At 42.5% G+C, this 14,092-nt stretch overlaps 1 protein-coding gene across 1 annotated transcript; it reads left to right on the plus strand.

Annotated features, from left to right (window-relative positions):
* The first annotated feature begins 254 nt into the window (after positions 1-254).
* Positions 255-12,830, plus strand: LOC124270052 (L-proline trans-4-hydroxylase-like). Its single transcript, XM_046705076.1, has 9 exons — positions 255-372; positions 942-1,020; positions 4,133-4,214; positions 4,762-4,872; positions 5,052-5,143; positions 5,792-5,882; positions 7,080-7,209; positions 7,882-8,033; positions 12,326-12,830. The coding sequence occupies exons 1-9, from the start codon at positions 357-359 to the stop codon at positions 12,449-12,451; spliced, it is 879 nt and encodes a 292-aa protein (XP_046561032.1). The 5' UTR covers positions 255-356; the 3' UTR covers positions 12,452-12,830.
* Positions 12,831-14,092: the final 1,262 nt, after the last annotated feature.

The following is a 14,092-nucleotide window of genomic DNA, read 5'->3' on the forward strand; positions in this document are numbered from 1 at the left end:
ACGTTACAAATTTGTTTTACAATACATCAGTTCATGTGTAAACAGTACCTTTAAACAGTATGGAATATTTGGCAAAAGCTAGTTCAGAACAGTTGACTGAAGTAAGTGGCTACATTTACACTAATGAGTCTAAACTTTTGATGGGTAGTATATGTTTGAACTAAGCATCTATCATTGGATTATGATAGAGCATGTCCATGTACGGTTCAACAAATGAGATGTCGGACGTGGAACGATTTCGGCTATCTATGTAGTACAGAGCTGTCCTGTTGGCAGAGATAACAGTGATCGGGTTACGCTGTTGTTGTGGTCAAGGTTGTCTGGAACTGGGACAGTTGCGACACAATCACGTAACGATGTCGACGGCGTCAGGTAGGTTTCATGTAAAGCTACAGTTTCTGCTGATCTACGTTACCACGTTTAGTGAACCGATACTATTTCAACAAACCTGCACACTTAACTGCGGGAGAAACTTGTTGCGCCAGGTTTAGTTTGTTTTCCGATGTACTAAAGGAATGTACTGATGTATTAATGTGTGACTGAAAATGTAGGTGTCCGTTTTGTTGAGTTAGTGAGTGAGTGAGGATGATGTCGACGCTGCTGTGAACGGTGTTTCAGTCATTTCACGGCGATGTGGAGAAAAGCTTTGTGTAAATCAGGTCATTATGAATCTCGAAGTTAATTTAATAAACAGTTAATTTAATAAACACATCACACATGTTATCATTGTAGGTTCATGTACAGAAACCTCGTCAATCTGGACAGAGGCCTTCTTAGGATCTTCCAAATTAATAATCTTTATTACGTTATATCATTTTTTTGAATATGTAGACGTCTCTAAACATAAGCGTCTGAAATAAGTGTCCGGATTGACGAGGTTCGTTAATTTTACATGTGTCATGTTGTTTTTATTTTAATCAGTTGTTTGTTTTGTCATGCAGAATTCACATTTGACAACAACTTCGACGTTGATGACAATGTCAAAAAAGCCTACGATGACCATGGGTACATCATCGTCAGGTAGCTCTTTTCTCATGAAATAATCTCTTGTGAAAATAGTACTCCATTAAAAGGTGTATTCCTTTGCGTGTTATTTGACGTCACAGTCAACATTAAAGCGTTCGTAGCGCTATGACGTTTGTAAGCCCATAGTAAACTGTCGAGTTACGACAGGTCGTAAAGTTACGAATGCTTTGTGGATCAGGGCCTAGATTTTCGAAGCTCTCTTAGCGCTAAGATAGTTGTAAGCTAATGTTAATGTATGGCACTTACGACTATCTTAGCACTAAGAGAGCTTCGGAAATCTAGACCCGGGCGAGCTATTCTCGAAACGTTCGTAGCCCTACGAACTTCTTACGCCCATTCCTAACACATTGGCTACGATCACAGATTAGGGCTACGATCGTTTCGAGAATAAGGGCCCAGCTGGGCCTAGATTTTCGAAGCTCTCTTAGCGCTAAGATAGTCGTAAGTGCCATACATTAACATTAACTTACGACTATCGTAGCGCTAAGAGAGCTTCGAAAATCTGAGCCCTGGATTCAAGTCGTTAACAGCCCTTAAATGTGTATATATGCACAATGTGGCCTTAAAGCCACAATAAATACACAAATGTTTTGGTTAATCTATTCCTTCTCCGAGTACAAGGGTTGAACACACCAGCCCCATTTCCGCACCAAATGTCATGTACTTGAAAATATCGCACACATTCAGCATAAGTCATTGTGTTAAAAATGACAGCGCTACATATTGAAAGACATGGGCCAGTTTCAATTGCTTGATGGGTGTACATTTTAAAAACACAAAAATCCTACACAAAATCACCCAATCACAGCGGTCAGAGGATTATTAATGCACTGGTGGTCATTCAATGTTCACGTCTGGACTAGACAAACCAGTGACTGATATCATGAACATCGACCTACGACATTGGGATACAGTGAAGTGTGACGACAAAGTTGCACCCCCTCAAGCCACCAGAGGCCCCTAATTTACAAGCATGGATTTCTGAAGAGCAAAACATTAATAAATTCTAACGCGAATTTTATCAGGATTGTTATTTTATAAGAAATACAAGGTCGTAAAGTTACGAATGCTTTGTGGATCAGGGCCTAGATTTTCGAAGCTCTCTTAGCGCTAAGATAGTTGTAAGCTAATGTTAATGTATGGCACTTACGACTATCTTAGCACTAAGAGAGCTTCGGAAATCTAGACCCGGGCGAGCTATTCTCGAAACGTTCGTAGCCCTACGAACTTCTTACGCCCATTCCTAACACATTGGCTACGATCACAGATTAGGGCTACGATCGTTTCGAGAATAAGGGCCCAGCTGGGCCTAGATTTTCGAAGCTCTCTTAGCGCTAAGATAGTCGTAAGTGCCATACATTAACATTAACTTACGACTATCGTAGCGCTAAGAGCTTCGAAAATCTGAGCCCTGGATTCAAGTCGTTAACAGCCCTTAAATGTGTATATATGCACAATGTGGCCTTAAAGCCACAATAAATACACAAATGTTTTGGTTAATCTATTCCTTCTCCGAGTACAAGGGTTGAACACACCAGCCCCATTTCCGCACCAAATGTCATGTACTTGAAAATATCGCACACATTCAGCATAAGTCATTGTGTTAAAAATGACAGCGCTACATATTGAAAGACATGGGCCAGTTTCAATTGCTTGATGGGTGTACATTTTAAAAACACAAAAATCCTACACAAAATCACCCAATCACAGCGGTCAGAGGATTATTAATGCACTGGTGGTCATTCAATGTTCACGTCTGGACTAGACAAACCAGTGACTGATATCATGAACATCGACCTACGACATTGGGATACAGTGAAGTGTGACGACAAAGTTGCACCCCCTCAAGCCACCAGAGGCCCCTAATTTACAAGCATGGATTTCTGAAGAGCAAAACATTAATAAATTCTAACGCGAATTTTATCAGGATTGTTATTTTATAAGAAATACAAATCCCCACTAGACATTATATTACTGACAAAGTCAGCTATGTATGCACAGCCATTGTATTCAGAAGGGTTGAAGTAAACAAAATGTTTCTCGGGCGTGTTTTTTACTCATATGTCGTAAGAGGCGACTAACGGGATCGGGTGGTCAGGCTCGCTGACTTGGTTGACACATGTCATCGTATCTCAACTGCGTAGATCGATGCTCTTGATGTTCACTGGATTGTCTGGTCCAGACTCGATTATTTACAGACCGCCGCCATATAGCTGGAATCTTTACTGAGTGCGGCGTTAAATTAAACTCACTCACTCACTCTCAGATTATAATTAATAAGGCATGGGGAATGTATTCTTAAGTTTAAATAAAATATAATATTTATTGTCATAAATATTTTGCCCTAGAAACGCTTCCTTTTAACGCCTTACCGATCAGATAACTTGTCTGCTATGTTGACTTGCAATATCAAATTACAGACTGCATAAGATATGATTACATTCTAATCAGATTATTCATCGTCCCTGTGACTTGTGTTACTACGATTAGTGTGCTTGACGTTGACGTCAGCTTGCCTCTTACGACAAGGATGCTAGGTTGCTGTGACGTGGGACCCATTTTCGGGTTTCCATGACAATAGGTACTATACATGCACAGTGAGACAGAAAATTGATGTTTGTGACCAATGGATTAGAGCTTGCTTTCAGCAACCCATGCTTGTCGGAAGATGCGACTAACGGGATCGGGTGGTCAGGCTCGCTGACTGGGTTGACACATGTCATCGTATCCCAGCTGCGTAGATCGCTGCTCATGATGTTGATCACTGGATTGTCTGGTCCTGACTCGATTATTCAAAGACTGCCGCCATATAGCTGGAATATTGCTTAGTGTGGCGTAAAACAACAAACAATCTTGTTGTTTCTGCCGGCAGCATCTTTGAATGTGCTGTATCTCCCAAATGAGATGAAGAACACGACAAAAGTGAAAGGCAGTGACAAGCTATGTAGACTGTACACAAAATTCGAAGATGTGAAGATGTCTTAATTTCAGTTACCAATCAAAGGCATATGTCGCTTGCTTTTGAATACACTACACTGACTGACACTCTACACCAGATGTATCACACGTTGTCATTCTGTTTGTAAAAGTTCGTGTTGTTTTGTAGAGGCTTGCTTGATAAAGAGGAAATGGCCCAACTCAAGAAGAACGTTGACGACCATAACGCCATTTCCGAGAATGCTTACGGGGTATGTGTATTTCTGCCACGGGAAACATTACAGGCAATAAATAAATATACATTGTTATTATTTTGATTTTGATTTTGTATCATAAGTTCAAAGTAGTTATACATTTAGTGTTATTCTTATTATTCTGAATAACAAGAGTACAGATGAACAGGAGTGAAAACTTGCATCGTAACAATTTGAAGTAGCAAAAAGGATATCTAAATATTTCTTTCTTTCAATTGATTGACTATTGTTTGATTGATTGATTTACGCCCGTGAAGATTGGGTTGAGGACTAATCTTCAGTAACCCGTGCTTGTCGTAAGAGGCGACTAACGGGATCGGGTGGTCAGACTCGCCGACTTGGTTGACACATGTCATCGTATCCCAATTGTGCAGATCGATGCTCATGCTGTTGTTCACTGGATTGTCTGGCCCAGACTCGATTGTTGGCAGACCGCCGCCGTATTGCTGGAATATAGCGGCGTAAAACTAAACTCACTCACTCACTCATAGTAATAAGTTTTATTTTTTAACTCATTCAAGTAATTCTTTACTATTCTATCCAGCTTCCGGATGGAGATGGCGGAGAGGGGAAAATGGTTATTTGGAGCCATCCCGGAAATGACGTCACGGGCATCATAGCCCGAAGTGAAAAGGTGGCTGGATTTTCAGAAAAGGTAAAGCCATAGGATGCGCATTTATACAGTATGCACAGCGATTCTGGCGTTTATATCTCAGTTAACACGAAAATTAAAGTCAGTTCATAAAAATAAGTATAACTGAAAAACATATAATTTGGACACCTATGTCCACCCATGTATTTATAATCAGTCTTTGACATAAACTGCTATTTCAGCTTCTTGGCGGAGAGGTATATCACTACCACAGCAAGTTAACGATGAAGAACCCTAACAGTGGAGGCAAGTTCATCTGGCACCAGGATTACGGGTAAGATCTTCTCCTCCTTCTCCTCCATCTAATATAACACCCATATTCTTCCTCTTCTGTCTAACATATCAGCCTCCGTGCGTAATCAGCGACCGGCGTATAGCTTATAGAATCGGTCAGTTGATTGGCGTTGGCATGTTGGCTATATCGTTGCTCATGACATCAATCACTGGTTCTCAGTCCTAGACTCGACTGTTCTGGCTATCATTATATAGCTGGAATATCCCAGAACGGTATTAAACAGCAAACCGGATGAACCTCTGAACCTCTTCAGCTGTTGATGTTGTTCCTTGATACTGGTCTTCAGCAAACCATGCTTGTCGTGGTCAGACTCGCTGGGATGACACATGTCATCGTATCCCATTGCGTTGAACGATGCTCATGATGTTGATCACTGGATTGTCTGCCCGAGACTCGATTATTTACAAACCGCCGCCATTACGTTGGGATTTGAGTACGTTTGCTGAGTGCGGTGTTAAAAAACAAACATCAAACATGATATCGTTCCACCTTCTTCAAACAAGTGTGTCATAAACAGATGTCCACATTTACATTTGTATTTGTACACATGAATTTCAAATGTTCGTTTCTAAGTCGGCAGAGTATACTTCTGAAGTAAATCGTTAACCAAGGACATATCTTCATTAGCTACTGGTACCAAAATGGCTGCCTATTTCCGGACATGCTCAGTGTCTTTATTCCGGTTGATCGCTGCGTGAAGGAAAATGGCTGCCTCGAGGTGAGTGAGTGAGTGAGAATTGTTTATCACCGCATCAGCAGTTTTGCAGCTATTCGTGGCCTCAAGGTAGGGAATCTTTCTATGGCCAAAATGCATATATACGACCCGTTGGTGAATATAACACCTCATCTTATCATTATAAGTAAGCATTATTTTACACGAACATTTATTTAAAGTATTGGCATCATTGTCATCAAATTGTAACGAGTCGTAAAATAATGTACAAACTGTTTTTTTCATAGTTAGAAATTATGGAATATTCTAAGCAAATACTGATTGTGGCATATATTATTACATCCTCGATAATCTCCAGGGTATACGTTATGATAACTCTCCACAAAACCCTGGTTGCATCTACGGCTCGGCCCGATGATTTTATTACCTCCCTTTGCTGGCTCCGTTTTTCTCACAGTAGCAAATCAGATAAGCCGCCGTTAAAACCGTGCTTGCCAGTGGCAACAAAAATAGTGGCCACAGCCGCTGTTTGTTCGCAGTGCGACTTAGATTTTTTGGGAAAACATACAGACAAATTGACAGGTTTGAAACTTTAAAAATATATGCAAGAACTGCTTCTTTCAGAGTTCCTCTGCAACAATATATTATTGTGTTGACGAGTTTAGTCGGTTAGATAATTTAAAAAGCGAAAGTGAGTTGTGATTGGTACACTCAACTTCCCAGCGTAGACATCTGATTAGATAAAAAGCCAACCAAGGGAGGTAATAAAATCTCGGGCCGGGGTGTAGTGGTTAGAGAGTCCGCCCGGAGAGCGGAAGGTCGTAGGTTCGATCCCCGACCGCGTAATACCAAAAGACGTGGGCTAGCACTATAAAACCAGCTTAAGTCTGGGCTAGTACAAGCAGCTGCACATACACATACACACGCACGCATGCATGCACGTCGTCATATCAGCGAAATATTATCAAACACGACGTAAAACCCAATTTCACCTCACCTCACCTCACCTCACCTCACCTCACCTCATACGAACCCTGAACAAACTAAGTCCAGTACAGCCCTTGCAAGTCTATAATATTTGGCAAATGTAGATTACTGCAGTTTGAAAATGAAGAAAGCATTTCTCTTTTATAATATGTTATTTACTATGTTTTGATGAGATGATTTAAGGACTGACTTTCGCAGAAAACATGTTGATGTCAGAGACTAGATGATAGCCTAATTATATGTCTCCCCTGTCAGATTCTCGACGGCTCCAACAGATGCGGGCGAATTGAACACAAATTCCGAGAAGGCCAGCACGGAGCGGATATGGACAGGGTTAATGAAATAAGGAAGCTTTGTCCACATAAATATGTGGAGCTGGAACCAGGTGAGCTATAGATACGTGGATCACTGATAAACAAGGTGTCGGTCTCCGTAAAATAGGATAGATACACCGGACTCTTTCCCCATTTTACGCTTGAATTCAACAAGGAATTAAACTAAATGATTTCAAATCTTATAACATCACTATTACAAATGAACCGTTTGCTAGAAAAGATATGTTTTTCTGGAAACAAAGCTGCTTCAAGAAGCCCAGTTCGAGTATTGATGCTATTGCTACTCATTACAATCACGAACATGATAGCAAAATAACCATTTCGTGAAATCATTATAAATCTCTGTTGAAGCAAAGACCCTTCTACAATTCTTGCTATATCAGGAGCCTGTTTATGAATCGCTATCAAAGATTGATGATACCAAGTCTTAGACAAACAGTGACCTTGCCTTGCCCCACCGGTCACACCCGTCACAAACACACGCAATGACTAGTCAATTGTGTATTGTATTTTAAGGAATTGTAAAATTTAGGATTTTGGTACAAGTGTTTAAATCTGTTTATGACGAAGACGGAGACGCTTTGCTTCGGAAACAATATTTTGATAAACACAGATGGGGAAGATCAAGCTGAGTGCAAGGATAACCGTAATTTTTATCACACTGCGTAAGTGTTCCCCGTAGAAGCATGCGGGCTGTTCACAAGTATTTTCTTTCTGAAAAGGGGACGCCCTGTTCTTCAGTTGTCTCCTCCTGCACACCAGCGGGTCCAACAACAGCCCCCTGAGACGCTGGGTCTTCATCCCCTGCTACAACAAAGCCAGCAACGACCCCGTGTATGAGCATCATCACCCACAGTACACGAAACTGTACAAGGTGAGACGTAGTGCTTACCTGTAGTACTCTAGACTGACACGGTGAGATGTAGTGCTTACCTGTAGTACTCTAGACTGACACGGTGAGGTGTAGTGCTTACCTGTAGATACTCTAGACTGACACGGTGAGGTGTAGTGCTTACCTGTAGTACTCTAGACTGACACGGTGAGGTGTAGTGCTTACCTGTAGAACTCTAGACTGACACGGTGAGGTGTAGTGCTTACCTGTAGTACTCTAGACTGAACAAGGTGATGTGTAGTGCTTACCTGTAGTACTCTAGACTGACACGGTGAGGTGTAGTGCTTACCTGTAGTACTCTAGACTGAACAAGGTGAGGTGTAGTGCTTACCTGTAGTACTCTAGACTGACAAGGTGAGGTGTAGTGCTTACCTGTAGTACTCTAGACTGAACAAGGTGAGGTGTAGTGCTTACCTGTAGTACTCTAGACTGACACGGTGAGGTGTAGTGCTTACCTGTAGTACTCTAGACTGACACGGTGAGGTGTAGTGCTTACCTGTAGTACTCTAGACTGAACAAGGTGAGGTGTAGTGCTTACCTGTAGTACTCTAGACTGAACAAGGTGAGGTGTAGTGCTTACCTGTAGTACTCTAGACTGACACGGTGAGATGTAGTGCTTACCTGTAGTACTCTAGACTGACACGTCGAGCTAGTGCAGTGCTCTACCTGTACTGCTTACCTGTAGTACTCTAGACTGACACGGTGAGGTGTAGTGCTTACCTGTAGTACTCTAGACTGAACAAGGTGAGGTGTAGTGCTTACCTGTAGTACTCTAAACTGAACAGGGTGAGGTGTAGTGCTTACCTGTAGTATTCTCTAGACTGAACAAGGTGAGGTGTAGTGCTTACCTGTAGTACTCTAGACTGAACAAGGTGAGATGTAGTGCTAACCTGTAGTACTCTAGACTGAACAAGGTAGAGATGTAGTGCTTACCTGCAGTACTCTAGACTGAACAAGGTGAGGTGTAGTGCTTACCTGTAGTACTCTAGACTGACACGGTGAGGTGTAGTGCTAACCTGTAGTACTCTAGACTGACACGGTGAGATGTAGTGCTTACCTGTAGTACTCTAGACTGAACAAGGTGAGGTGTAGTGCTTACCTGTAGTACTCTAGACTGAACAAGGTGAGGTGTAGTGCTTACCTGTAGTACTCTAGACTGAACAAGGTGAGGTGTAGTGCTTACCTGTAGTACTCTAGACTGAACAAGGTGAGATGTAGTGCTAACCTGTAGTACTCTAGACTGAACAAGGTGAGGTGTAGTGCTTACCTGTAGTACTCTAGACTGAACAAGGTGAGATGTAGTGCTTACCTGTAGTACTCTAGACTGACAAGGTGAAGTGCTAAACTGTAGTGCTGAACAAGGTGAGGTGTAGTGCTTACCTGTAGTACTCTAGACTGAACAAGGTGAGATGTAGTGCTTACCTGTAGTACTCTAGACTGACACGGTGAGATGTAGTGCTTACCTGTAGTACTCTAGACTGACACGGTGAGGTGTAGTGCTAACCTGTAGTACTCTAGACTGACACGGTGAGGTGTAGTGCTTACCTGTAGTACTCTAGACTGAACAAAGTGAGGTGTAGTGCTTACCTGTAGTACTCTAGACTGAACAAGGTGAGATGTAGTGCTTACCTGTAATACTCTAGACTGACACGGTGAGATGTAGTGCTTAGCTGTAGTACTCTAGACTGACACGGTGAGGTGTAGTGCTAACCTGTAGTACTCTAGACTGACAAGGTGAGGTGTAGTGCTTACCTGTAGTACTCTAGACTGACACGGTGAGGTGTAACCTGTAGTACTCTAGACTGACACGGTGAGGTGTAGTGCTTACCTGTAGTACTCTAGACTGAACAAGGTGAGGTGTAGTGCTAACCTGTAGTACTCTAGACTGAACAAGGTGAGGTGTAGTGCTTACCTGTAGTACTCTAGACTGACACGGTGAGGTGTTGTGCTAACCTGTAGTACTCTAGACTGACAAGGTGAGGTGTAGTGCTTACCTGTAGTACTCTAGACTGAACAAGGTGAGGTGTAGTGCTTACCTGTAGTACTCTAGACTGAACAAGGTGAGGTGTAGTGCTTACCTGTAGTACTCTAGACTGAACAAGGTGAGGTGTAGTGCTTACCTGTAGTACTCTAGACTGACAAGGTGAGATGTAGTGCTAACCTGTAGTACTCTAGACTGAACAAGGTGAGACATAGTGCTTACCTGTAGTACTCTAGACTGACACGGTGAGATGTAGTGCTTACCTGTAGTACTCTAGACTGACACGGTGAGGTGTAGTGCTAACCTGTAGTACTCTAGACTGACACGGTGAGGTGTAGTGCTTACCTGTAGTACTCTAGACTGAACAAGGTGAGGTGTAGTGCTTACCTGTAGTACTCTAAACTGAACAAGATGAGGTGTAGTGCTTACCTGTAGTACTCTAGACTGAACAAGGTGAGGTGTAGTGCTTACCTGTAGTACTCTAGACTGAACAAGGTGAGGTGTAGTGCTAACCTGTAGTACTCTAGACTGAACAAGGTGAGGTGTAGTGCTTACCTGTAGTACTCTAGACTGAACAAGGTGAGATGTAGTGCTTACCTGTAGTACTCTAGACTGACACGGTGAGGTGTAGTGCTTACCTGTAGTACTCTAGACTGAACAAGGTGAGGTGTAGTGCTAACCTGTAGTACTCTAGACTGAACAAGGTGAGGTGTAGTGCTTACCTGTAGTACTCTAGACTGACACGGTGAGACGTAGTGCTTACCTGTAGTACTCTAGACTGACACGGTGAGGTGTAGTGCTAACCTGTAGTACTCTAGACTGACACGGTGAGGTGTAGTGCTTACCTGTAGTACTCTAGACTGAACACGGTGAGGTGTAGTGCTTACCTGTAGTACTCTAGACTGAACAAGGTGAGATGTAGTGCTTACCTGTAGTACTCTAGACTGAACAAGGTGAGATGTAGTGCTTACCTGTAGTACTCTAGACTGACACGGTGAGACGTAGTGCTTACCTGTAGTACTCTAGACTGAACAAGGTGAGGTGTAGTGCTAACCTGTAGTACTCTAGACTGACACGGTGAGGTGTAGTGCTAACCTGTAGTACTCTAGACTGACACGGTGAGGTGTAGTGCTTACCTGTAGTACTCTAGACTGAACAAGGTGAGATGTAGTGCTAACCTGTAGTACTCTAGACTGACACGGTGAGGTGTAGTGCTAACCTGTAGTACTCTAGACTGACACGGTGAGGTGTAGTGCTAACCTGTAGTACTCTAGACTGACACGGTGAGGTGTAGTGCTAACCTGTAGTACTCTAGACTGACACGGTGAGGTGTAGTGCTTACCTGTAGTACTCTAGACTGAACAAGGTGAGGTGTAGTGCTTACCTGTAGTACTCTAGACTGACACAGGTGAGATGTAGTGCTTAGACTGACACGGTGAGGTGTTGTGCTAACCTGTAGTACTCTAGACTGACACGATGAGGTGTACTGCTTACCTGTAGTACTCTAGACTGAACAAGGTGAGGTGTTGTGCTAACCTGTAGTACTCTAGACTGAACAAGGTGAGGTGTAGTGCTTACCTGTAGTACTCTAGACTGACACGGTGAGGTGTAGTGCTTACCTGTAGTACTCTAGACTGAACAAGGTGAGGTGTAGTGCTTACCTGTAGTACTCTAGACTGAACAAGGTGAGGTGTAGTGCTTACCTGTAGTACTCTAGACTGAACAAGGTGAGGTGTAGTGCTTACCTGTAGTACTCTAGACTGAACAAGGTGAGGTACATGCTTAAATTGCAGTACTCTAGACTAACACGGTGAGGTATAGCTTACATGCAGTACTCTAGACTAACACGGTGAGGTACATGCTTACATGCAGTACTCTTCATTGAAGAGAGTACTTGCCCCAACAGCACTTCAGGGAACTTTTCAGTCATCTCACGGCATCACAGGTTATTGTTGAAGGTGGGCCCAATCAGACCGTAGACATTTATGCCACCTCTTTGTTCAAACTGGCGAGCGTAAGTTTGACATTACTAGGCCAAAACCAAGCGGAGTCGAGTTTCGTACACGATCAGCGAGTACTGGCTAAATCAAGGGACGTAACTCCACAAGGCCATTTTGAAGCAGAAATAATTACCCGCTTGTTAATTCAAATACACTGAAGCAAAATCGAATTGTTGGATTTTAAAAAACATTCCTTAATTTGACGAATACCTTACATAATTATACAGGTTTACCGATTGAGAAAAAGACGATTTTTTTCAATGTATGTATTTTGCACGAATACTATTTTCCAGGTACCCAACAGAACTATAAAGGAATGTCGGAACTACACTGACGTCAGCGGGAAGGAGTTTATCGATGTCAAGAAGGACAAAACTGTGAAGGTTGGGTCAATCGACAAGGAACAGAAGCAAGGATGAAGACATGGCCCCATCACCTGGCTTTATGCATCTACGTAGCTGATATCCCTGGATTATATTCCTTTGTATATTCTTTATACGTTTAAGAACTTTAACTCTTGAGTAAATAAATGGAAACGCAGTAAAATACACTTTTATCAATTTAACCGAACGAATAATTCTCAATAAGATACACTTGATGTAGTCATTTAAGTCAATTGTTTAATTGATATAGATATGACTAATGTTTAGAAAAACCTGGAGGTCGTTGACGTAATTTTTTAAATTTATTTTGATGATGTTACAGCATGAATATTTGAATGATCATATTATTTCCTGCTTTGTAGTTAATCCAAAAAGTTGATTGATTATCATTGAATAAACATAATTGTACAATGGATATTTTTGTTGAGTTGACATGCTGAAAATACCTTGATATCAACCTGAAAAACCGTTATTCATTGTTCGTATCCGGTTCCATCCAAATATGTTTCCAGTTTTCTGAGCATCTGCTCGTGGTAAAGGTCTAAGACATGCCACATTTCGGGGTTTTGCACACATATGATGTTCCAGGCCGGGGTAAAACTCACTCACTCACTCGTGATCGTGACGTGATTGTGATCTGGTGCAGTGAGCCATTGTGTGAGTGTTGACTTGATAGTGAGTGAGTGAGTATGGTTTTACGCCTCTTTTAGCAATATTCCTGCAATATCACGGCGAGGGACACCAGAAAAGGGCTTCACACATTGTACCCATGGGGGAATCGAACCCGGGTCTTCGGCGTGACGAGCGAACGCTTTAACCACTAGGCTACCCCACTGCCCCGTTGACTTGGTATGTGCGCGTTACTATGGTGACCTAATTGATTTGAATTCAGTTATACGTGACTGAAAATATCCCTGGTATACGGAATATACGTAATCGAAGGTGAGAACCCATGCAGATCCGGGAAAGAATTGGTCTCCAGCAAACCATGCTTGTCGTAACAGGCTACTACCTGGATTGGAAGGTCAGGCTCGCTGACTTGGTTGATGCATGTCTTCGAATCCCAATTGCATAGATCGATTCTCACGATTTCAGTCACTGGATTGTCTGGTCCAGACTCAATTTGTAACAGGCTGACGTCAGAAAGCTGGAATGTTGCTCTTGTTTCACTATTATATTTGCCTCCTGTGGTTACCTCCCCTGCTGAGTTCATTAAAGGTTAGGTGAGGTGAAATTAGGTTTAACGTCGTGCTTGAGAATATTTCGCTCATATGACGACGTGCATGCAGTGTATGTGTATGTGCGGCTGCTTGTTCTAGCCCAGACTTAAACTGGTTTTATAGTGCTAGCCCACTGAGATACCATGCCGCAGTAAAGCATGAATACCCCACTCAGACACATTATAATGACTCCGAGCCGACCAGTCCTTGAATTGTTGTACCAATTAATGTCGAGCTACAGACAGGGACCAACAAATTTGGTATGACGCGGTCGGGGATCGAACCCGCGACCTTCCGCTCTTCGGGCGGACGCTCTAACCACTACACCACGGAGGCGGTTGTGTTCATTAAAACAGTTTCAACCCCGTGAAATAGGCGGAATACATTATTCGGACAGGGTTCCTTCAATTATTGTGAAAAGACGGACTGACTGACTGGAGTTTAATTTTACGCCGCT

This window comes from Haliotis rubra, unplaced genomic scaffold (assembly GCF_003918875.1).
Source record: "Haliotis rubra isolate DU_JTF1 unplaced genomic scaffold, ASM391887v1 Scf1493, whole genome shotgun sequence".
Taxonomy (NCBI): domain Eukaryota; kingdom Metazoa; phylum Mollusca; class Gastropoda; order Lepetellida; family Haliotidae; genus Haliotis; species Haliotis rubra.